Genomic DNA, 26,847 nt, shown 5'->3' on the forward strand with positions numbered 1-26,847 from the left:
TGCATGCCTGGCGCAACCTCTGGCCTGTGACTATGTTCAGTGTTGATAAGGTGGTGACTTTGAAAGATTCTGTATGTCAAGTGAGGAAAAAATGTCTGACCTCCCTATATATGCAAAAAATACTCCTTCACAGTCTGTTAAGATGGAAGAAGTAAATATTGAAGAAGTTTTTTTAACATCAGAAATAAGGCTCCAGTTGTTCACTTATTTACCAACGGTGAAATAGCCAACATGGTTCTGAATCAAGGTGATTGTGATAATAGTGATGATAAAATTGTGCGATGGGCTATTTGAAGGACTCGAGAGCAGTGTGCATTTATAACAGAACAAGAAATCATGTCAGTTTATAAAATCAGAGGCACTTCTAAAACAAAAACTGTTGTTAATGAGGCAGATGACTCTGGAGGAAACACTTTAAAATGCCATCCAGCAGAATGCCTCATCCCTAGAGAATTGGCTTCCTGCTCTCTCGACTGCTTCTGATGTTTCCTCACCCCCCCAAAATGAAAAACAGTGTATAGTAACCTTTTAATGAATATATTACATCGTAAATGCAGATTGAAAGCTTGCCATTGTGGTTGCTGTTGTTTAACAGCTAATGCGGGTATTCCGGTGATGCTACTGCAATGCTTAGTTCCCTGAACACATTATTTTTTCACTGTATTGATGACATATTTTGTACCATTAAGTACTTATATGTTAATAAATGTAAGAAAATTACTGCTTACTGGTGGCATATAAATTGAGTGAGGGATGATGGTGATGCCAAACCACCATAGATTGTCAATGTCGGTGGCTGAGATAGTGACACGTTTGCTTTCTACGGTTCAGTGTACACCAATTTTAGTATTTAAAAAAATATATAAAATTACCGTCAGGCTATGTGTATCAGGTGTATATGAAACTAAGTGAATTTCATGTTTAGGCTTAGATTCTATCCCCCAAATATCTATGTATATGCCAATATTCCAAAATTTGAAAAAAAACGTAAAATCTGAAATACTTTTCACAAGCATTTCAGATAAGGAATATTCAACCTGCATGACAGGTATTTCCTATTTTTTTCAGTAGCTCCAATTTTTGCCTTACTATTTAGAAGCTATTTTATTAGATACATACTTTAAATTTTAAAATTATCTTTTTGGTGAATTGAATCTTTGTTACATAGAAATCCTCTCTATTCTTGGCGATGCTTATTTTTTTGTTTTATCTAAAATCTATTTTGTCTGATATTAGGTGGAGATATCACAGCTTTAGCCCGAATGGATTTTGCATAATTTTTCCTCATAGTTTTACTTTCAACTTCTCTATATACTTCTCTTTTAGATGTATTTTTTTGCAAATATAATAAAGCCAGCTTTTAAAAATTTGATCTGATCTCGCTTTTAACGTGAGTTTGCTCCATTTACATTTATTGTGATTTATTTGAATTTATTTCTACTATAGATTACTTTAGCTCTGATCTTCCCTAACTTTCCTCCTACTGCTATCCAGAATTTGTGCTTACATAGAACAGAACAAAATAAAACCCAACAATCCCCTCTTTTCTATTTGGTTTATTTAGATTTGCCTAGGTGTTTACCACTTTATTCGTCCACAAACTGTTTTGTATCTTATATCATTCTTCTGGTATCATTTTCCTTATTCTCAAAGCACATTCTTTAAAATCATTAGTGCAGCACTCTTGATAGTTAAGTCCTCCCCTTCAAAAAAATACTATATGCCCTCATTCTTAAAAAAAATTATTTTCTACATAATTCTAGGTTGACATTTGTTTTCCAATACTCAGAAGATAATGTTCCACTGCTTCCACTGTTGCAGTTGAGAAGTGAGCTGTTAGTCTTTTGTTTACAGTTAGTCCCTTCTCTCTGGGTGATTTCAAGATATTCTTTGCCTTTGGTGATCTGCAGTTTCACAATGGTTCTATGTATAAATTTATATTTATCCTGTTTGGAAAATATTGTACTGAATGGATATTTTTCACCTCTGGGAAATACGCAGTTACTATGTCTTTAAATATTGCCTTTCATTCCTTCCTCTTGGGTCTCTATGTCATCTTTCCTATCTCTTAACCTCCCTTTTATATTTTCCATTTTCCTTCGATTTATTTGGATTGATTTTTCAGATATATTTTCTAGTTCTAGTTCTCTTCAATTGTCCAATCTGCTATTTAATCCTTAGTTTCACATTCGAGTATTTTTCATTTTTTGATTTTACAAATATTGGTTAATTTCTTTAGAATTTTCATTTTATATACTTATCCTGGTAATTTTAGGTATATAAATATTTTATACATAGCTATTCTATAATTTATATCTGAGAATTCTAATATAAGCAATTTTAATTAAGAGGGGATGTCTAAATTTATTATTTCTGTTGGCTCTTATTCAAGGTAACTTGCTATCTTGTGTTTAGGGATCTTTGACAGTGTATTAATTACTTGTTATTTATTTTTTTTTTAGAGACAGAGTTTTGCTCTGCCACCTATGCTGGAGTGCAGTGGCATGATCAGAGCTTACTGCAGCCTTGAACTCCTGGGTTCCAGTCATCCTCCTACCTCAGCCTCTCAAATAGCTGAGATTACAGATGTGAGGCACTGCCTGATCTTAATCTGTGTAAATTAGATGGTCCCATCCTGGAGCTTTCCTCTGGCCAGTATTTACTTCTACTAGCAGGAAAAGAGTGACGTGCAAAGTAGATTCTGAGCTCTTCTAGAGGATTTAAGGGCAGAACATAAGGCCGGCTGTTGCAAGGTTTGTCATCCTCACACTTGTGTTGCTGTAGGAATCTATCCTTGGTAACCCCACTTCTTGTGGGTCCCTGGATTTCCCACACCAGGTCCCTGCCATTCCGACTTCTATCCTTTCCAATTTCCTGATGTTTTGACCTACTCTGTAGACTCGGCTTCTAGTCCTAAACTCTGAATATTCCTACTTTTGTTCTTGGGCACACCCACCCTAAATCTTGGGTGCCGCAGCCCTAATATGTCCAAACTCCTGCTCAAGTTTGCTTGCTTTGCGGTGAAGGGTTGCCAGAGGCCTCTCTTACCTTTAATGAGCCCAGTAATGCCTCAAAATTATGTATTTTATCAGAGGTCTTAGAGTTTCTAATTAGTCATGATAATAGAGGCAAAAATTAAGCAAGAGTTTTGATACTTAGAAGTTAAATACTTACCTCTAATTTTATGTGTATACATATAATTTATTTAATAATTTTAAAGTCTCTATCCATCATACTTCGGTATAAAGCCAATATTTCCGAGAAACCCTACACCTCGAAAGATGAATAAGAATTAAATAAGAATTCTAAATTTTAATTAAGATTATGATCTATGGATTGGAATTTGCTTCTTTGGATTTCTCATATTCACTCCTTCAGTTGCTTTGGGAAGATTGGCAGTACCTGCAAAAATTTAGTTAGATTTCAATCTATAAAGCAGTTTTAACCAAGTCAATATATAACAATTTCCATTATGTCCTCATTTATGTTACAGGGAGAGCATGAATAATTTTATAGTTCTAAAATATTCCATTTGTAATTTTTTTCTAAGATGACTATAAAATGGCCAAAATTGTTTTATTCATTTGCCTCTTAAACAAAAGTACATATAATACTGGTGCTTGCATTTTAATATTAATGCTGTTCTCCATTTATGAATACTTTGTTGCTTTTCCCCCATCTTTCTATTCTCAGTGTCTGGCCACGGTGGGCATTCCATAAATATTCATCAAATAAAAGATGCTACTGACTTTACAAGAGTAGAACACAAACTTTCCCCATTATTTCCAGTGGAGTGGGTGATTTGCTCTGAATTTTCATGGTTTTAGCCTTCCCCAGGACAAAAAGTACTGCCAAGAAGGCTAAGTTAATTATTCTTTGAGATTTTGAACACAGAAAAGCAAAAGCACAGTTTAATCAATAGGAAGTTTCTATGAGGAAATAATACTGAAAACCAAAGTTACAAATTTCAAGCTATTTAAACTTTAATTTGTGCATTTGTGGTAATTGTATGACTGCAGAACACTTTTTTCTTAGAACATAGTTAAAGGCACATTTCATTTAAATGCATAGTGTACCATTCTAAAATATCTTAATTTCCTTACAAAGTGCTTGAGCAGTCACATACACATACAGTAATAGCAAAATATATGTACACTCTATAAAGCTTAAAATTTTAAATCTGACTAAAATATATATATTTTAAAAACTACAGAAAAAAATTAGTGCTTTCTTCAGCTTAATTGTGAGAATATACCCTGCCCTCTAATTTTTTTAGTGATTGACTTCAATTAAAAAAAATTTCTGTACATGGTGTAGTTACAAAATGCGATGTCAGTTTTTAATGCTAAAAGCCTAATATTTTAGATGTTGCTTTCTTTGCATATTTGAGAACCAGAAAAGGTCAGCGGACTGTACCTCAAAAGTATTTAGTGTTTTATTTTAATGTTGTGTTAACACCGTTTAAATTAAAGCCAGACAATTAAGCTACATTCCTCTATTGCCCTTTGCCAAGGAAGTTAACTGGCATTTCAAAATAACTTTGAATAACATATTGTTCCCTCTTTCTACAAGATTTTCTCCCGAAGGATCTTGGGTAATAACCAATTTGGAAGGTAGTATGAATCATCTCTGGACAATTTTAATCATTCTCAGAGTACAATGAAAACATGCCAACACATCCCAGCAAGGCTGAAATATTTAGAAATGTTTTTAGCTCAACTCTCCATAAAGCAGTGTGCTTTTTCATGTTTTTCTTAAGATTGAAACTTGAACAATTTTTAAGAGATGAGCTCCCTGTGATTAAATGGTTTATTCAGAATGGTTAGTTAACAGCTTGCTATTCCTGAGGTAAAATGACCCTAACATGCTAAGTCCAGGATCAAAGATGTTATAACTAAACTAAGAAAATACAATGAAGTCGTGCACTAGGAGGGAAAAATATGACAAACAAAAAAACTACAGGCAAGTGGAAAGTCACGGTTTGCAAAAAGACATCCCTATAAGAGTATAAAAAGCCACAAACGGATCCTCTGAAGAGTTGTAAAAAGTATTTTGATCAAATTATTTTTGAGACTTTTGAGGTACAGCTTTAGTGTTATAATAATTTTTTATAAAATATAGACTGTTTTATCAAAAATATTTATACATTCTGTTATAATATATTGCTTTTGCCCTCGGTAACTGCCAATATAAAATCTGGATCCAGTGGCCTAAAATATACAAATGCACTTAATGTAAATGCTGGAGTTTGAGGTGTCTGCTTGGCCACTGTACAAAAGTGATGAAGTGGTGAAGTTAAATAATAAGCCTACAACACAGAATACATTACAACTTGCACATATACATGTTCACAGCATGTATACAATGATAATCCCTATGGTTCAAGAAAGTTATAGTTCCCTTCTACAGCAGACATAAAAACAAGATGAACTAGGTTGACAAATGTAGAATGAATATCAAAAAAGTAGGGTAATCAGTTCACTGATTATGGAAGAAGATATGACAGAACATACTGAGTGTCTAGACTTTGGGAATGCATACAGGTAACACAGTATCTTGGTTCAGGCTGATAAGAAGTCCTCATTCTTAACATTTTAAGTAAATGCTGATGTTCCTGTTTGTTTCAGCATTGTTTAATAAACAGAAGAATTGTTTGGCAAGCAGCTCTGTTGGACAGTTATGAGGCTCTGGTACATGGTTGGTAAAGATAAGGCAATAAAAAGTTTTCTCCTAATAAATATAGAAAATTTATAAAACAAGACATTAATTCATTCTGTTTTTAAAAAAATCAAGCTCAAAAATGTGCACACACTGCCACTACACTTTTTGATATTACAGTAATTTCCTTAAAAAAATAAGAGCATTTGCCTTATTCAAACAGAATCATACTTCGTGTGAATAGTAATAGCATTCCAAGCCCTTTTTTTCTTTCTGTAAAACATAGTTAAGTTATTAATTTTCCATCCACTTAAGGCAGGCACATGGCAAAGCTAGGGACTATAAAAGAGTGGTTTTCTTTTTCTTTCTTTTTTTAAAATAGACTAATGATCCAAAAGTGTTCATTTGTGATGGATTTTCATGACCGATGTTCATTCAGCTTAAACTCCATGAAACTGTTTCCAGTGCTCAGATTTGTGTTGAAAATACATTGAGAAGCCATTTTTCAAGAAGGTATTAGAATGGTACTTTTAAACAAATCTTCATGTGTTTTTAAAAATACAACTCAGAAGCTATTGGTGGCACAGAAAGCAAATGGAAGGTTGCTTTTAAGAGGTCGCCTTGTCAGTCAGTCTGCTTGGTTTCACAGTGTCTAGTAACTTAACACCAATCAGCAATGTAGTCAAAATCTCTGAACATTTCTTGCTCCTCTTCTGAAAGTATCCTTGGTTCTCGGGGTGGAGTCAGAATAGGTGCTTCTGAGGTAAATTCATCATCAAAATTACTAACATCTTCTCGTCCTCTTATGGTAGGTACAAATGGCGGCTTTACTTTTTTGTCCATCAGAGCACTCCAATCTATTAGCTGGATCACAAAATATAAAATGACCAGTTTAGTTTCCTACTCTTCATTGCTCCAGTTTCACAAAAAATGTTTAAATATTCATACTTACCCGGAAAAATGGGTGCTTTTTTACATCCTCTGCATCTTTCTCACCAGCTCCAAGGCGCCGCTCAGGATTTCTTCTTAACAGCTAACACAATGTTAAAGTAAGAAAGTTAAAATAAAACCAATAAAATAAACTTCACTGATAAGGATTCTCATAACTCTTAAAGATTTAGATATTTTTTGTTTCTTTGTCTAAACCATGCAACATCTATGAACGGAAAAAAATTTCTAAAGTTCTACCGGGAAATTTCTTTCAATATAAAAATGAAAATAGTTTTAAAAAAAGTTCTTACACTTATTTTAATTCTTACCCTTCTCATTATGGAAATGGCTTCTGTAGATAAGAACCTTGGATACCTTACTTCATCATTTACAATACTGTCAAAAACTTCCTCTTCATCATCACCAGGAAAGGGAGACTGGAAGAAATATCTTTGAGTAAGTTAAAATGAGTTTTTTTTTTTTTTTTATTTCAGCATATTATGGGGGTACAGATGTTTAGGTTACGCATGTTGCCCTTTCCCCCCTTCCCCCCTAAGTCCGAGTTTCAAATATGTAAAATGAGTTTTAATACCGTACAATTGTATCACCCATTCACAGTAAAACCAACATCCAGGCAGCGAAAAAAAAAAAAAAAAAACAACCAAAACCAAGAAACAAACCCACCAAAACGTAACTAAAAAAGAACTATATGAAGTCATAATAGATATACATCTATTACCTAGAGGATACACCATATACTCTTACTGAAATCTTCTTCCAATTTATTTTATAGACCCTTACAAAAAACTTGTTCATATCATATAATATCATTTTTCACTTCATTCCATTCCATTTCATTCTACTCCACTCCAATTTATTTCATTCACTCATTTGTCTATCTGGCCAGACAGACAATATTTAGAGTATCTACTAGATAGTGGGGAATATTTAGATAACAGACAAAATCCTTAAGAAGCTCAATCTTGTGGAAAGACAAGAGAAAATGGGTATGGTAAATATGGTAGTGTCACAATAAAGGGAAGCTGAGTCTGTGGACATACATCAAATAGGGATGTGCTTTGGATTTCAAAGTCAATAGCAAATTAATGGTAGTAAAACACAATTAGAGATTAGTAGACATAATGACTGTACTAAGGAGCAGCTGGCAACACAATTAGACTGAAAGGAACTCAAAAGGCATACATCGCCAGGTATATGTAAATCTTAGGGCATTTCCATGAGCACAGTATTAAAATCATTTTGCATAATCACCATAATGATACTCAGTCATTAAAAAGTAGTTACATTATATTCAGTATAACAACTTGATGATCAAAGGCATAAACTCTCAACTGTGCCGAAAACTTGTCTATCGAAGGTGACTTACTGCCTCAGAATTTCATATGGCTTAGCGTTCACTCAGTTATTTTCAAAATCAGGAAACAGATGTCTGAGTATCATTTACTACCTTAAAATCACTGAAATGAGTCAGTATCTCTAACCCTATTTTCACACTGACTGCTGGGGAGATATAGGCTTAGTTAGCCTCATCAGGTTTGATTTGGCTGCTTACTTCCCACAAGGTATTAAAGAATAAAGGACAAGCAGAAAGCAGTTATCAGTGGAAAGGAATCTGTGAAAATAAATTTAGAACACAACTTCCTAAGGCTGAACTGCCAATCTTATTGCTCACAGCTGAGAAAATTTCGAACTTTTCGGTTATCAAAACCTTAGTTTGTTCATTCACTCATTCAAAATACATAAATCAAATACCTGCTACGTGGGACAATCTAATTTCTTTTGGGGATTGAAACAGCAAGTCAGTGGAAAATTCTATTTCACAAGTGTTCTCAATCAGAATTTCAAGTGGTAATACAGGGAGAGTGCTTTTGTCTTCTGCTTCAATAATTTTGTACTTGAAAACTAACACTCTGTAAGTCTTTGATTAGCAAAGAAATACCTACATTTTTTTAAAAAAATGTTAAAAGTACCTTGTTTCTACAAATATAATAGATTATAAATTAACAGAGATGACAATAGATGGTTAACAAATGTGTTTTAAGGACACATAAAAAGAATCCAATAGTCTGTTCAGATGTCAACATTCATAGCATCTAACGTCAGTGTCCAGTTACTTTAAATTTCTCTGGCACTTTCACTCTCATCCCAGAGAAAATGGGAGCTGGTATGTTAAATTATTCTTCGAGTCTTTCCAGTGCTCAGAATGAGTAGAAGTATACAAATACAAATTTGAAAATGCATGATACATCCAATGAGTTTTCAATTATTTGTAATAATAGAGAAAACAGACATAAACTTTAGCCAAACTTCACTTTCATCACAGATTAAAAAAACAAATAGTGGCCGGGTGCGGTGGCTCACGCCTGTAATCCTAGCACTCTGGGAGGCCGAGGCGGGCGGATTGTTTGAGCTCAGGAGTTCGAAACCAGCCTGAGCAAGAGCGAGACCCTGTCTCTACTAAAATTAGAAAGAAATTAATTGGACAACTAAAAATATATAGAAAAAAAAAATTAGCCGGGCATGGTGGCGCATGCCTGTAGTCCCAGCTACTCGGGAGGCTGAGGCAGAAGGATTGCTTGAGCCCAGAAGTCTGAGGTTGCTGTGAGCTAGGGTGACGCCACGGCACTCTAGCCTGGGCAACACAGTGAGACTCTGTCTCAAAAAAAAAAAAAAAAAAAACAAAAAAAACAAATAGTTATCACTAAAGTTTCATTAATGCCATAAAATTACAGAGTTTTAAGTTTAGTTCTTTTCCCAGCTACCCTCTTATGGAGGCATTAAAGAGAAATGAAATTCCAAGAAGCAATTGTGAAGGGATAGCCAGATCCATTGTCTTTTATCCTCTAGGAAATTAAAAGCTCAATCAGGCAGAAGCTCTTTTAAAAAATATGAAACAGGAGCTTCCTTACTTGTTCTTTGAAAAACCCTCCAATGGCTTTAGAATAGGAAGAATTACAATCAACTGGCTACTAATCCTGTAGTATCTTACAATAAACTTATATTTCTGCATGTCACTTGTAATATGGAGAGTAAATTGTAAGCAAGCACATAGTTAAATTTCAAACTTACTTGAATAATATGTTGAAAAAACAAAGCAACAAACATGGTACTCTTAAAAAAAGGAAGAGGGAAGAAAGTAGTTCAAGTATGCCAGAGCTTACAGAAACAAATATTGTGAGAACTCCTGGCACTCTCAGAAAGTAAAAACTGCTGTGCATTGGGGCTAAAACAAATCTTTCCATCCTAAATACCACGTAACTACTTTTCTAAATAGAGGTAAAAAATTCAAATCTGGACCATTGGTCTTAGGAGTAGAAATAAGCCTGGATGAATTCAATACTCTGGTGCAGCAAAGCATAATGCTTTGGAGATAGGTTCTGAAACCAGAGTGACATGGTGAAAACCCTAGCCCTACAACATGAGAGCTGTGTGACTTTAAGCAAGTTATTAATCTCTTTGTGTGTCCATTTACGCCTCTGAAAATGGGCATAAGACCAGTAATGAGCTTATTAAAGGTTATTGCAAAATTAAATGAGCTAATATTTATAAAGCACATAGAATAGTGCTTATGTGCTAGCATATGGTAAACTTCGTTTTAATTAGCCATTTCTTCTCCTCCTTTTCCAGAAAATCCACTCCAATGTGACATACCAGAAGGGGCTATCCATTTGGATAAACCAAAACCATTTGTTTGTTTGTTTGGGGTGAGTGCCAGTAAACGACAAGCACAGAGCAAAACTTTAGAAATTTCTGACATTCAGTAATTTGGTCATTCATTCATTTAGCTGCTAATTTATTCATGCCTTGAATGTACAAGGAAGGTTATTGGCAATGCAGAAACTGTGGAATGAACCAATCTCATAAAAATATTTTTCTTGCATCTCCAGATCAAGTCCCTCTAAACAGTCTTCAGTCACTTATCAAAGGATTTATTCTTTCCCAATTCCACCCCAAATTATCATTCCTAACAATTTATAACATGTTAGCCTATTATCATTATTAGCTGTTTCCTAAATGGTAAGAATTTTTGTGTACAACTTAGTTATCCTCAGAAATTTATTTTAAGTTAATCTACAGAAAACAGTAGGAAAAATGTTAATCTTTTCAAGACTGCTCTTCTGTTTTTGAAGGTAACATTTATTTTTGACCAATGTATAACTGACTTCTCTACAGATAGAGTACATTCTTCTCATTAGTCTTCCTGCAATTCTATTCCCTATGAAAAGTTATATAAGATCATGTCTCAAAATCATAAAACATAACCACAGCACAATCCTGAAATATAAGAACTATTTCTTCAAAGTACTGGTAATACATTCCACAGATCACATAAAAATCTTTAAAAAACCAGTGAAGGTATTACAGAAGCATAGCTAAATATTAGTATACTATAAATATTTATAAAACTTAAATTCTACTCATGCAGAAGACATATTAGCTGGTTTTACAAATGACATGCTTTGTTCTTTCCATCATCATTCCTTTCTTCTCTCTCACCTATTTCATACTGCTTACCTCACCAACAAGCATTTCATATATAAGTACACCAAGGCCCCACCAATCTACAGCCCTTGTATAGGATGTTTCTGTTAATACTTCTGGGGCAAGAAATTCAGGAGTGCCACAAAATGTGCTTGTTCTATCTCCATATCCCATTCCTGAAAAAGATAAAATATAAACATTTGTTAGCAAATAAAATAATCTAGCATAATAAATTAGAAGATATTCTTGGGAAGTAAAATTAAAGTTGTGCATTTGTGCATGGTGAACAAACTCAGACATATCAAAGACTTTTAAAGAAAATAGTAACTGGTATAGAGAAAACTGCAAAGTAGCAACTCTACCATTAATTGGTAAAAATATATAAATAAAATTTCCATGCTTCTTACTTACTTTTTCTTTCTTGTCATTACAAGGGATGCTGAGAAGGTACAGCAAAAGGAACTGATTCTGAACTTTAATTTCTATCGTCCTTCTAATTCAATCTTGTAAATAAGTTTATTTACTTCATTATAAAAATAACATTGAGTACAGTTTGGAAAAACCAAAAAGCAAACACTTAGATAATTAGGAGTTGACCAAATGTGTCACAGAATATAGAGAGATGGTACAGGGTGAACATCTTTAATCCAAAAATCTGAAATGCTCCAAAATCTGAAATGCTCCAAAATCTGAAACTTTGAGTACTGATACGATGCCATAAATGGAAAATTCCACACAAAAGTACTTAGTTTGTAAGTACTTTTGTGTGGAATTTAAAGCTTGTTTGTTTCATGTACAAAATTATTAAAAATATTACATAAATTTACCTTCAGGCTACGTGTATAAAGTGTATATGAAACATAAATGAATTTTGTGTTTGGACTTGGGTCCCATCCCCAAGATATTTCATGTTTATGCAAATATTCCAAAATCTGCAAGAAATCTGAAATCTGAAACACTTCTGGTCCCAAGCATTTTGGAAAAGGGATATTCAACTTGAATTAATATTTTAGCTAACTAGTTTTCAAATATGTTTCTCATAATTTAGTAATACATTGATCAAATAAACATTCTGCATATTGATGATACATCTCTATGTATTCCAAAGTATTAAATTAAAAACTCTTATAAGTGTCACCTTATGGAATAATGTGAAAGAAAAGCTCTTAATTCTAAATTTAATAAGGTATGTATATATAATAACTGCAAAACATAAATGAATTTGTATGTTTATGGACCAAAACTTGAATGGCATCATTAGATACATTAGCACAGCGGGGTGGAGATTATTTTCTTTTTTGCAAAATTTCTTTTACATTATCATGCTGTTTTTTTATTTTCTTCAACAAAACATTATTTTTAAAAAAGAGTGATATAGTATCTATACAAGTTCTATAATAGCCTTTTAGTGATTTGGCCAAAGTTATGGAAACAAAGTTAGTTAACAAAGACAGAAATAGATTTTATGTTTCTTGACTTTTATTCTGTGTTCTGTTCACTACTAGAGCATATTACATAAGTCACAAGTCCTCTAAATTTTTGCCTTGTCTTATTTATAGTAATACTATAAAATCTGTGATATTTTAATGTCATATATACATGTCATGCCAAATATAGTATAGTTATCATGTTTCATTCTTTTTGAGAGATTTTCTTGTCCTGCTATCTTTTTTTTTTTTTTTTTTTTTTTTTTGAGACAGAGTCTCACTCTTTTGCCCAGGCTAGAGTGCCATGGCGTCAGCCTAGCTCACAGCAACCTCAAACTCCTGGGCTCAAGCAATCCTTCTGCCTCAGCCTCCCGAGTAGTTGGGACTACAGGCACGCGCCACCATGCCCAGCTAATTTTTTCTATGTATTTTTAGTTGTCCGATTAATTTCTTTCTATTTTTAGTAGAGACGGGGTCTCGCTCTTGCTCAGGCTGGTTTTGAACTCCTGAGCTCAAACAATCCGCCCGCCTCGGCCTCCCAGAGTGCTAGGATTACAGGCGTGAGCCACCGCGCCCGGCCCTGTCCTGCTATTTTTTTTTTTGAGACAGAGTCTCACTGTGTTGCCCGGGCTACAGTGCTGTGGCGTCATCCTAGCTCACAGCAACCTCAAACTCCTGAGCTCAAACAATCTACTATGTATATTTCTATGATAATGAAGGAAAATACTTAGTAAAGTATGGTTATCCAATACATACTTTCGAATTACCTATTATGTTCTAGGCACCTGTGCCAAGTGGTAGGAACACAAAGATGAAAATAAGACACAGTTCTTTTTTTAAGGAGCTTACAGCTAACTGGAAAAAAGCAGTTATATACATAGACAGAAAGATAATTTTATAATAATATGGTAAGAGCAAGATAATGTAGAAACAGTGAAGAAGGGCTCCTACAGCAGACTTGGGAGTTGGGGAAGGAGAAGAGGAATTTGCCTGGAGAGGTGACATTTGAGTTGAATCAGAAGGATGAACAGATGTTAGCAAATAGATTTAGGATGGGGACAGTGCTGGAGAGGTACAGACCACAAGCAGCACATTGTTGCTGGAGCAAAGTACTAGACAGGAGCAGCAAGAGATGTGGCTGGAGAGGCAGGCAGGCAGATCAGGGTGAACAGTGCATGTCATAGTCCTAGCCATTTCAGCAGGAGTGTGCCATGGTCACATTTGTATTTTGATGGGCCCTGTTAGCAATTTAGCAATTACATGGCATACTGATTTGGGAGAGAAGTCAAGACTAGAGATAGGAAAAGTTAGGAGGTTATAACCATCTTGTCAAAACAAGATGATGGGTGGCAGTGGTAAAGTGGAAATGACAGATTTCAGAAATATTCAGGAAGTAAGTATCAACAGAATGTTCTTAATAACACGATGTAGAAAGTTGACAGTAGGATAGAATCCAAGATAGTTCTACATTTTCAGATTGACAGACTGAGAGGAACTAGATTACCTGAGGATAAGAAGCTGTTTTTGTTTGTATAGCATTTGAGGTGTCTATTGGCTATTCAGGTAGGGCTGCCTAGTAGATAGTTGAATATAAATGTTTGGAACCCATGGAAAAGGAAATAACAGGCTTGGGAGTCATTAGCATATAGCTGCTAGTCAAAAACTAGCAGGCTAAGGACAGACTCTCAGAAATGAAAGCATTTAAATCAATAGTGTCCAATAAAGAGCAGCCCAATTAGGGAAAAAATTTACTGGATTCGGCAATTAGGTCAGTGGCTATGTGATGGACATAATATTTACAAAGTTTATTCATTTAACTATTTATTCATCAAACACATACTGAATACTTAAGATGTGCCAAGCACTGTGCTATGAGCTACAGAAACAAACCTGAGTAAGAAACAAGAAGCTACCAGTGTTGAGAGGGAGACAGACAATGTCAGTTACACTAAAACCTATTGAATGCAAAAATATCTATTTATAGTATGTTTGGTACTTGTGTCATATACTTATCTCTAATTATAACAGTACTCCCAAACAGAAAAAACTACATCCACTTTATAGTTAAGGAAATATACTCAAAGAGGTTAAAAGTAAGTTTTCCAAAGACTCACAGCAAATAAGTGGCAAAGCCAGGATTCAAACCTAGGACTATCTATTGTCTAAACCCATAATCTTTATGCTTTCTGATGTTACCTCTGATTCAAATTTCCCCAGTTTACTTATTTATTTACTTTTGAATATATAGAAAACATTCTTGAGATATCTATATCTATTTTTTTCCTATTTAAAAATGTTAATATTTAAGAAGCTGGAGAGAAGTTATTAGGCCTCTGTAATTCACTGTGCACAATCCTCCCAGAATAGACAATTTGGTGCTTAATCAATACTTTCTAAGGTAGTAACAAAATTATTAATCATACACAAAGAATCTCGGTCTTATGCTATGACACCCAACCTTATGCATACCCACAATAAATTCTTAACGTGCTAATTAAGTTATATGAGCAATCTGCAATGTCTTAATGAAGAATAAAGTTAAAAATATTTTGTTTTCCATAAACAAACTTGAAAACTACCCAAGTAAAAAGGAGTAGTAATCCATTAGAAAAAGAACTTTAAATCATCTAATTACCTTCTTTGCAAAGTCCAAAATCAGCGATTTTCACAAAGCCCTCTGTGTCTAGCAGTAAATTATCCAATTTCAAATCTCTGTTCCGGATTAAAAAAAAAAATGAAAAAAAAAATCAATAAAATCAGTAAGTAATATAGTAAAAAAAATCATTTCGACAGGGGCTCTACTTTCTTTTGCTAAAAATGGGTTTTCCAAGTTATGATTTAAGATTTAAATACTATGTCACAAGCATTCATTTTTTTTTTCTTTTTTGGCAAATTTACTGTTTTATATAATATAGTTTCTGAAAAAAATTTTCCCATTATATAGAAAAGGAAGAATGTATTTTAAAAGGAATGTTTTATCTCTTTATAAATATATATTCTAAAGCATAGGAGTTCAAGCACCTTTAATTCAGGGTTTATTAATTTATTTGTGATAATCTGACTTACTCCAAATTTGAAATCTTGCTTATACACCACTCATAAGAAAGAACTGTCAAGCTAACAGTACTAATAAGGTATTGCAAGGTAGTTTTAACTTTCTAAGAGAGTAATTCACAATAAGGAAAGAGCTACCCATTCATACTAATTAATTCATTACAAATTATGTTAGCTGAAAACATTCTATCCTTTAAGTAAAACAGAACCTTACCTTGAAAACTCTATCAGAAGTCTGAATAAACCTTTACAGTCTCCTAATTCTGACTGGCCTTCCCATAACTTTCTTGGTCTTGGGGAGTGTTGAATAATAATTTTTCTGGTTGGAGCAGTGCTATTCGAAGTACAGTCCATGGACTAGGTGCTGGGCCATGAATTATTTGTTCCTGTTTACAGTCTAATAATGAGCTTGTACCAATATATAAACCGGTTATGGCTCCAATATACTGTAAAACTTCTTAATGAGGGAAGCAGTGTGATATTTTACACTTTGGCACAAGCTACTTATCTCATTATGGACACAGTTTGAGTATTACTAGTCTACAGAGGTTTTCTGCAGTGGATCAGTTGAATGTAAAATATTCACTAGGATATTACTGAGAACTATGTTATCATAAGCCAATTCATAATATGACTATTTTAATTAGGGAATGGGCTATGGATTAGAAGCCAAAAAGTTCATCATGTAATTACTATGCTGACCACATGTCTTTCAAAATTGGAGTTTGACTTATTTTGAGGGCACTTATCAGATAAAGGAGAAAATTAAGAAGCTGGTTAAACACAAAATATTCTTCTTAGTTATCTATAATTCTAATTAAAAAATTAAAAATTACTTACCTATAAACAATTTTGTGTTCATGTAAATATTGCAACCCAAGAACTACACAAGCAGCATAAAATCTGTTTGAGGAATTAAATCAAAAGAAGTTTAATAACTTTCACTGCTCTTGAACCCTAGTTTATATTTTTATATTCAAAGTAGAACTCTGTAGTTAATTTATTTCACAAATATTTATTTAGTCCTTGCTATGTACCACACATTATGCTAGATATTAGGGATAAAATTAAAAAATGAGAAAAGTACAGTCTCAACAATGGAAGCCATTAACTTTGCCTGGTGGAGTCACTGAGGACTTTAGAGGGGACATTTGATCTGGTTCTGTAGGAGGAAATACAATGTGCCATAAAAATGAAGGACAGTATGACAGGTAGATTTGTGAGAGAAATACAGGACATATCCCTAAGAGGAAAAAGAAATAGAGGTGTAAAAGGCATAACATGTTTGATAACTATTAACATGGTTGGTGTGGATGAAGTAGAGGATGGGTGTATCAGGGGAAGAAGTAGTAGGAGATAGACTGAAAAGAGAGCCTGGGTGAAGGACCTTGAATGTTGCATTATGGATACTGAAAAATACTTTCTCTTAGAATCAAACCATTTTAACCAGAGGAGAATGATCACATTTATGATAGCAGTGTGAAGTCTAGAGTAGAAGTAGGTACAGATCCAGAGGGAAAAAGAACAGATAAGGCTTTTATGATAGTACAGATGAACAACCATGAGAACATCCAATGCAGTGGCAACAAAAAGACTAAGAGTCGGACTCAAAAAGAAACTGAAAAATTAGTGTGACAGAATGTGGTGTCCCATCAGCTGTATAGGATGAAGGAGTGGGGAGAGGTAAAGGTTAAGGTTTCTATCTTAGTGGAATGAATAGGTAAAGAAATATAGAAGTAGCCAAAGCTTTGTGCAGAAAATGAGTTTGGCTTTAGACATGTCGACTGTGAATAGTCTGTGAGGCAGGTGATGAAATCTAGAAGTTGAATGTAAGAGTTTGGATCTCAAGAAAACTCAGGCACATCTAGAACATTAATTCTTGAGGCATAAGGCCATGTTTATCTTTTTTAGTTTTTATCCTAAATGCATAGCATAATGCCCGATATATGGTAGATTTATTGAACTAGAAGGGAGGTAATAAACGAATTAATTAAAAATGCAAATCTGGGCCAGGCGTGGTGGTGATCCTAGCACTCTGGGAGGCTGAGGCAGGAGGACTGCTTGATGTAAGGAGTTCGAGGTTCGAGACCAGCCTGGGCAACTCAGGCAACTCAGTGAAACTCTGTCTCAAAAAAAAAAAAAAGGAAAAGAAAAAACTTAAGTTTAAAGGAGTTACTGAATTTCATTAAAATAAATGTGATTCTAAAATTGCTTAAGATAGTTATTTTTAAACATAATTTTTTAGCAAACTTATCTTGTTGGCAAAACAATACTGTAACAACTATAAAAATACCTTGATTTCTCTTTGGTTCTTTAAAAACAGACTGCCCTGATTATACTCAAGAAATAACTGGGTAGTCTATCTAAAAATATATATTTCACTAAATGCTTACTGTATGTCAGGTATTGTATCAACTATTTTCATTTATCAGCTAATTTAATCTTCTATTAAGCCTTAAGATAAAATTTTCTTTTTTGAGACAGAGTCTCCCTCTGTCGCTCCGGGTAGAGTGCAGTGGCGTCATCATAGCTCACTGCAACCTCAAACTCCTGGGCTCAAGCAATCCTCCTGCCTCAGCCTCCCGAGTAGCTGGGACTACAAGCGCATGCCATGATGCCCGGCTAATTTTTCTATTTATTTCAGTAGACATAGGGTCTCACTCTTGGCTCAGGCTGGTCTCGAACTCCTGAGCTCAAGCAATCCTCCTGCCTTGGCATCCCAGAGTGCTAGGATTACAGGCATGAGCCACCACACCCGTCCAAGATAAATATTTTTCAGAAGCAGAGAATGCTCAGAAAGAGCAACTTATTTGTTCAAGTTAGACAACTAGAATACAGCAAAGCTAGAAATCAAACTATTTTGATTCCATAGTCTCAATCAATAAAAATTCACTAAATGCCTAGTATGTGCCAGGTACTCTTCTGGGTGTTTCACCAGTAAACAGGACAGACACTGTCCTTGCTCCTCCCTTTTAAGTGAGGGGAGACAAATAACAAAAATGTAAAAAAATAAATAAATAAGGTGATATCGTATAGAAAGAAAGTGATATGAAGAAGATAAAACAGAATACTGGGACCTGATTTGATTACTGATGTTATGGTGTTTCAGATAGGGCATTCAGAAAATAAACTTCAAAGAAATGGCACTTGATGTGGGACCTGAATGATTAAAGGGAGGTAAGTTAGATTTGAAGTATTGCAATGCAGTATCTTATTCTTGAATTTTTACTCGGCTTAATTGTTTCATTTGTATATGATTTGTATTCTCAGCAAAAATAAAAGTTCTTTAGGGAGACTTGCATTTTTTACTTCTTAAAAAAAAAAAAGATAAAAAACACAAACAAATTCCCATGGTAATTAGCACAAGGGCTACATAATCTAAATTCTCTTCTTTTAATTTTTAAATATTCAGGGGATGAATTATTAGTAGCTTTCTACTACTTTCTGGCTTCAGTCTCCTTTCTGAATGCTTCAGTACTCACTGAACTTACCCCTATTTCCTCATCTGAAACTTGACGGTTATGAAAGTATTATTACTATCTGCTCTATATACCTCTAATGGTTATGATGAGATCCAAATAAAGGCATGAAAGTGCTACACAAACTTCAGTTGCTGTTTCATCAGAATATAGACGTGGGATAAAAATTCAAGAGAAAATCCAATAAAGGTTTCATATTGGGTTTATGGGTTTTTTAAAAAATGATTTGGAATGTATTTTGGAAGTAGAGTTTATTGGACTCGCTAATAGTTTGGATGTTGAAAAGTAAGGAGAAAGGAGGATCAAGAATGACTTTCTGTGTTGTGGCTTGAATGACTGGTATTGCTGTTTCGTAAGATGAGGAAGACTAGAAGAGTAGCAGGCCTGAGGAGCTGTGGGTGAGGCTAGAAGGGAAATGGGAAAAATTGGGAATTCATGTTGAGATGCTAAATGACATACTTAGTAGCCACACAAATGGAAAAGTTGGCTGCTAAATATTATCAGAGTTGGAAGTTTAGGGAAGAAGTCAGAGCTGGAGATACAAATTTGGTAAACATCAGCAGGAGGGTATAGTTACTAAGAGTACTTTCCTAGTTTCAAATCTAGCTCTACCATTTAAGAGTTGTAAAATTGTGATAATAATTGGTAAAATATATACAAATGCATATATAATCTCAAGTGTTTATTATTTATTTTTGTGTATTTGAATAAGCAAAACCTTCATATATCATTGAATTAAAAAATACAAAAAGGATTTATAGTGAAAAATCTGCTTTCTACCCCTTTCTCTGGAGACAATATATATATTCCAGTTTCTTTTACATTCTTTCAGAGATATTATAAGCACAAGCAAGCAAATATTTGATATATATTCTTTTAAATTACCCTTCAAAAATGCAAATGCAAATATTTCATACAAATATATGTTACAGAATCTTCTGTTCAATTAACACCGTATTTTGAGTATAGTTTACCTTTAAAGCTATGGTTCTGGATGGCATTCCCTAGGGAGAAAATCTAATAGCAAAAAAGAAATTTTACTACAATGAACCTAAATTGTATATCTGAATTATCAAGTGTGATTTAGGGTAATCCATGAAATTTTCAACATGGACAAGAGTAAATAAATACAAAAAGTATTTGGCAAAAAGGTAAGTATGGAGTTCTAAAATTTCTTGCAGAGATCTATGTTCTGTCAGGAAAAAAAAAGATCTAAAATGCACAGAGAGCTTTTTTCCTTCCCAGAAAGAAGTCATGGAAAAACTAAGATAAATGTCTAAAGATACTCACACAGCTCTTGGTTCAGAAAAGACATCAGTATGGATGTGCATCATTAGGTCCCCACCGGCAGCATATTCCATTACAAAGCAAACATGCTCTTTGGTTTGGAAACATGCAAAAAGGTTCACCAAAAAGGGATGCCTTACACTATTCACAGTTTCAAAAATTCTTTTTTCACACATCAGGCTGTAAGAGAAAACATTGAAGAATAAGTAGATTTAAAAAATTTCTAGTTGGAAATAACATTCTTTACAAATTACTAACATTAAAATAAGCAAATTTGTAAAGTATAACTTTAAAATCATAAAATGTATCTTAGTTTTTCTGTATATGCTATGGAAACTGATCTAGTTAATATATGTAGCTTTAATTGAAATGTATTAATGAAAACTAAAATATGATTAACATGACATAAAGATTAAAGAGTTTACATTGATAGTATCAGAGAAGTACATATATGGCTAGTGGTTACAGTTAATTTTTTAAAAGGCTTAATTAAGGGTGAATTATGAAAATTCATGAGGAATTGGTCACAGAGTTTAGCAACAAGCACATGTTTAAAAATATAAAGTTTGTGACCAAGGTAATTTCAAGGACAGTATTTATAACTCATAAGCTTTAGTATTCAAACTTTTTCTCATATGAAATATGAAGTTGAGAGGTATAGATATGCTACATAAAATTTTAATTTAGAAGACTAACTGGAAAATAAAGAGGTTACATGGAGAATTCTATAACATGCTTCAAGGAAGTTCCTTGAAAATATAATTTTTTTGTAGTATCACAGAAAAATCTATAGCATTCATAGATTTTTCCCTTTAAGAACTATGACATATTGCTACAAAGAACAGTGGTCAAACTTACTGACTCTGGAACATTTATTTTGCCTAAATAGCAAAAACAAAACAACACAAAACAAAAAAAACCACTCTTCCTTCCCCTGAAAATACTTAGTAAATCAATTTGATTTAAAACTCAAAGTAGAAGATAACTATGTCAAATATTATTCAAGGAAAACTTAAATTAACTTATTTATTTTTAGTGCCTGGTCAAAATAAAGATCAATAGATACAGATTATACATATGTTTCTAATACAGAATATGCAATTTTTCTTTTTTTGTTTCTAAGACTAGAACCAAAGATTGACACTGATGGTCATCTAAAGGCATTAATAATGCTTTTATTTTTATTTTTAAATTAAAAAATGCTTAGATTTTGGTTTTGGGGGCTTTTTGTTGTTGTTCCAAACAACATTTTGTCATGCCAAACTAAAATGCCAGTCTAAAATCTTGATGTCAGTCCCATTCTCCTTCATTTGCATCTTTACAGAAAGAGTTAATTAAAAAAAAATTAAGATAAAGTATTTATTTGGGTATCCAGATTACACTGTTTATGACTTGAAAAAATTAAATAGATTTGGAAAGCATTTGAGAGTTACACCTGTTCTGTAGAAGGAGGACAGAATTTTTAATGCTACGTTAATATGGCTGTCTACTGGATCATGAACTAAAACACCTGTTCACTTTTAAATACTGACAGTAAATGTAGCTATTATGATATAGTGTTTAAACTCTATTGAATAGTGTCACATTCTAGATGAACTCCTACCCCCTGATTTCATACAATCTGTTATTAATTTTACACATACTCAGAAATAAAAAGACACAACTGTTTTTTAAGCTTTAGGCTTATCAACACAAAATTTTTTTTTAATTTGGCAAAGCTTCTAAATTGTGCTACTAATTAAGGCATTATTAAGAATAAATTCCTAGAAGATTAAAAAGACTTAATAGCTTTGATTTTTGTCACCATTTAAATCTGTTGGAAAATAATGTACTAAAAATTGCTTTAGGTGGTATCTATGAGATAAATTCTAAAATATGCTTTATTAAACCAATCAAAATTTTGTGTAAATGCAGATAAAATAATTAGATGAAATAAGACAAAACTGAATTGATGTTTTCGGCTCACATAGATGACAAACATGGTTTCTTAATTGTCCACTGTCTATGGTTTATATTTATGGGTGAACTGCTAGTTCTCAACTGGATGGATGTTAGGTTAAACCTCTGTTGAACATGTAAGTGGTATAAAAGATAGAGAATCACTGACTGGACTACCCCTTGAAATGGTTTCAATGTTATTCATGCCTGACAATAATGACAAGTATTGGAAAGATATTTTAGGACAATTCAATAAAGGAGGAAGGCTCTTTAGAGATCCAAATTGGCATAATAATTCTAACTTTATGTATTTCAGAGCACACAAAAAAACAGAAGTCTCTTGTCCCAACATTATAGAAATTGTGTATTGTCCTTAAAAGTCCATGTGACAATCCATCTTTATTCAAAACTTTAAACTTTATTCAATTGGTCCAGAATATTTCCCTCTAAATCATCACCACTCTTCTCTCCATATTCTCAAACATCTTCTGTCTATCAAAGAACACAAATATGATTTCCTTTATGAGACCCTCTCTACCTCAACCCATCAATACATGATTTCCTCCTTTCTATCAAGTGCTATTGCTCGTATTGCTTATTTTTAACTGAAACATATCTAGCCACTTTCATTATATAATTAATTTATGTCTTGTTTCCCTGCCTAAGTGATTAGTTTTGTGTACTTCCTTCAGAGTTTGTCACATTACCGGATATGCTAGAAATTTGAAAGCTTATATAAATAGTTATTAGTTGAGGAAAACCACATCATTAATACGGCTAAAGTCTTACAATTGAACTCTACATAAGCTGGCTAGCTGTGCTTTGTTCTGCAAATACAAAAATATATTTCCAACCCTATTCTGTTGTGCTGAAATATAAACTTGTAAGGAAAGGAAGCTGAGTGAAGAGGCATTGCAATCACATAAATTTAACATCCTTACTTGGGAGTGGTGGGGGAGATGGAACTCAGACAGTGTGTTTTACTAATAGTAGGTAGACTGAGTGTGAACTCTGTACATGAATTACTTTACTTTGGAATTAATCCATAATTTGTGTTCATATAAAAAGAGGTTGATTTGAAATTTTCTGATTTCTAAAAAGGGGCAATTTTCTAAGTAACATAATATAATCTAGACTATGGAAAGAAAATTTAGAGTATGTAAGAAAACTGTCATTAAGAACTGTCAAGTATTCTGGAAACATCTATTAAAAAAATAAACCAGAGGGGGAAAAAATGACGGAGTTAAGGTAACCTCCCAGATTCCTGCTCCCAGAGAAAGAGGCGTAGATCTAGGTCTGCTACACATGAATGGATCGCTCTCCCACAAAAACAGCGAGGTCAATCAGTGGAGATTCAGCGTGCAACACACAAAACAGGAAAAAAAAAAAAGGTGAACGGGAGACAGGAATGCGAAACCTGGAGAGTGCGAGACAGACAACAGAGAGTGGAGCATGGGACGGCTGCGCCCGCCTGGCCAGCAAACGCAGTGGGATCAGACCCTCAAAAGAAAGTCTAGCTTCCCCACTGACTTACAAGCCCACCGAGACAGGGACCTGCGTGAAGGGGGTGCAGAATTGGCAGGAGACGTGGGGCTCTGCGGAGAGGAGACAGTACCGGGGAGCACCCTGAACTCCCTGGAGCTCCGTGCCTGGACTGCACTGGACAGGGGAGGGGCTGGTCTGGGCTACCTCTGGAGGCAGTTAGGAGTCAGGAAGCTGGTCTCTGGCACCCAGCGGGTCCAGATCAAGCAGGTGATTACTAAGTAGAGGACTCCAACCTGGAAACCGCAGCCGAGGATTAGGCCTGCACAGGGCGGGTCAGTAAGAGTGAGAGCTACTGCTGGACAGGTGTGAGATTGGGGGAGGGTGACATAAAAGAGATAATGGGGCACCCTGATGACTCAGCTCCCTGATCTGGCGCCTGCCAACCCCTGAACGGTCGCCTCCAGTGCTGGCGCCCTGTGGGCGGGCGATCGCCATTCTCGGGGCCCACAACAGGGCGGCTGAAGTGCAATACAGTGTGAGGCAGCTCCCTTCCCCCAGCCCAGGAACTCTCGCGACAAGCTCCACCCTTGCAGGACCTAAAGTCAACTAGCCAGGTCCGTTTTTGAGGGGTGAATTCTGAATACTTCCTCAGTTGTGGGAGGGTAACGCCTGTGGGACTTGCAGGTGCTGGGGCGCTGAGCGAACTGGGGCAGTGTACCGTCCCCCTAGCCAGCATGTTTTGCATGGAAAATGGTAGGCTCCACCTCTGGGGTTGCGGCAGCAAGACACAAAGAGCCACTTTCCCTATGCGACAAGCTTCAGTCCGTGGGACCTTGGCGCTGACCAATACCTGACAGCCCAGTTACCTTCCTCGTCAGACCGGTTTAGGTTATCCAGTAGGATGGCACTCTGGGGCTGGATTTCTGCCTCCGGTCAGCTACTAACAGTGAGGTCCGTGGTTGGGGAACAAAAATCCTGGCAAGAGACCAAAACAAGTTCCCCAAGTAACCCCTTCCATGACGAACAGCCTCCCAGCTGTGGTAGAAGAACTCTGAACAACACACTAGCGGCTCCCTCTAGCAGCAGATCAACTAACTATAGAAGTGCACACATCCAGGCTAATAGGCAGCACCTGCGATCTGCCTCGCTAACACAACATCCACTGAAGCAGAAAATACACATGACGCGTTACTTTCCAAACGAAAACAGAAAGAAGAGAATCAACAGCTGATCTAGATGGGAAGGACCCAGCAAAAGATCTCTGGAAGTATGAAAAATCAAATGGAAGGCACACCCACAAAGAGGAACACCAGCTCTCTAGCAACGGACATTAACAAGGCCAGAATAATAAATGACAGAAGAATTCCAAACATGGACTGTAAGAAAACTCAATGATATGCAAGAAAAAATGGATAACCAACACAAAGAAACCACAAAAAAAATTCAGGACTTGGAAGAAAAATTCACTAAAGAAATTGAAATATTAAAGAAAAATCAAACTGATCTCCTGGAAATGAAGGACTTATTCAGGGAACTATAAAACACAGTGGAAGGCCTCAAGAACAGAGTAGATCAAACGGAACAAAGAATCTCAGAGATTGAAGGCAATTCCTTCCAATTAAGTAAGTCAGTCACAGAGATCGAGTAGAAAATTAAGAGAAAAGAAATAAGCCTACAAGAAATGTGGGATTATGTGAAAAAACTGAATCTGAGGGTCACAGGGATTCCGGAAGGTGAAGAAAAAAACACACAAGGGCTAGATAAGCTATTTGAAGATTTAATAGAGGAGAATTTCCCAGGCCTTGCTAAAAATCTAGATATCCAGGTATGAGAAGCTCAAAGGAACCTTGGGAGATTCAATGCAAACAGGAAGACACCACAACATGCAGTCATCAGATTGACCAAAATATCCACTAAAGAGGCCCTTCTACGAGCTGTAAGGTGAAGGAAACAAGTAACATACAAAGGAAAGCTCATCAGAATAACTCCAGACTTCTCAACTGAAACCCTACAAGAAGAGACTGGGGCCCCATTCTCACTCTTCTGAAACAGAATAATGCCCAGCCTAGAATCTTGTACCCTGCAAAGCTAAGTTTTATATATGAAGGAGAAATAAAGACATTCTCAGATAAGCAAAGACTGAGGGAATTCAGCAAGACAAGACCAGCTCTCCAAGAAGTATTCAAAACAGAATTACACAAAGATCAGCATAATAAACACTCACGAATGTAAAACCACTCAAAAGCTAAAGACCAAAGGCGAGATTCCACAATGGCTCAAGAGGGAAAACAAACCAACAAAATGCAACTCAACAGAATGAACAGCAATTTACTCCACTTATCAGTTCTCTCAATAAATGTGAATGGCTTGAACTCCCCTCTCAAGAGCCACAGGCTGGCCGACTGGATAAAGAAATACAAATCAAGTATCTGCTGTCTTCACGAAACACATCTAACCTGCAAGGCAGCATTTAGACTCAAGGTAAAGGGGTGGAAATCAGTATTTCAAGCAAATGGAAGCCAAAACAAGGCTGGTGCGGCAGTTTTGATCTCAGATAACTTGGTTTTAAATCAACAAAAGTAATAAAAGACAAAGAGGGTCACTATATAATGGTGAAGGGTACAGTTCAACAAGAAGACGTAACAATTCTAAATATGTATGCACCCAACCTGGGTGCACCCAGATTCATAAAGAAAACGCTACTTGATCTACACAAATTGATAAACAGTAGCACCAGAATAGTCGGAGACCTCAACACCCCGCTGACAGCACAGGACAGATCCTCCAAACAGAAAATTAACAAAGAAATAATGGACTTAAACAGAACTCCAGAACAAATGGGCCTGACTGACATTTACAGGATATTCTACCCAAAACCCACTGAATATACATTCTTCTCATCAGCTCATGGGACATTCTCTAAGATTAACCATATTCTAGGACACAAAGCATGTCTCAAAAAATTTAAAAAAACAGAAATTATACTATGCATCTTCTCAGATCACAATGGAATAAAAATAGAAATCAACCCCAACAGAAACTCTCATCTCTACACAAAGTCATGGAAATTAAACAACCTTCTGCTG

The 26,847-nt window shown here is 35.0% G+C and overlaps 1 protein-coding gene across 2 annotated transcripts in view; it reads right to left on the reverse strand.

The window, feature by feature from the left end:
- Nucleotides 1-3,846: 3,846 nt before the first annotated feature.
- The window catches only part of PKN2 (protein kinase N2), a 143,904-nt gene continuing 120,903 nt past the window's right edge, over nt 3,847-26,847 (reverse strand). For both annotated transcript variants that reach the window (XM_012661160.1, XM_012661161.1), the window contains exons 16-22: nt 20,342-20,518; nt 16,413-16,475; nt 15,154-15,230; nt 11,125-11,267; nt 6,918-7,025; nt 6,611-6,691; nt 3,847-6,522 (exon numbers count right to left, since the gene is read on the reverse strand). In XM_012661160.1, the coding sequence (XP_012516614.1) occupies nt 6,319-6,522; nt 6,611-6,691; nt 6,918-7,025; nt 11,125-11,267; nt 15,154-15,230; nt 16,413-16,475; nt 20,342-20,518 (853 nt within the window). In that variant the 3' untranslated portion in view covers nt 3,847-6,318. The remainder of the gene's footprint in view (nt 6,523-6,610; nt 6,692-6,917; nt 7,026-11,124; nt 11,268-15,153; nt 15,231-16,412; nt 16,476-20,341; nt 20,519-26,847) is intronic.

The sequence above is a fragment of the Propithecus coquereli genome, unplaced genomic scaffold (assembly GCF_000956105.1).
Source record: "Propithecus coquereli isolate 6110/MARCELLA unplaced genomic scaffold, Pcoq_1.0 Scaffold7, whole genome shotgun sequence".
NCBI classification, from domain to species: domain Eukaryota; kingdom Metazoa; phylum Chordata; class Mammalia; order Primates; family Indriidae; genus Propithecus; species Propithecus coquereli.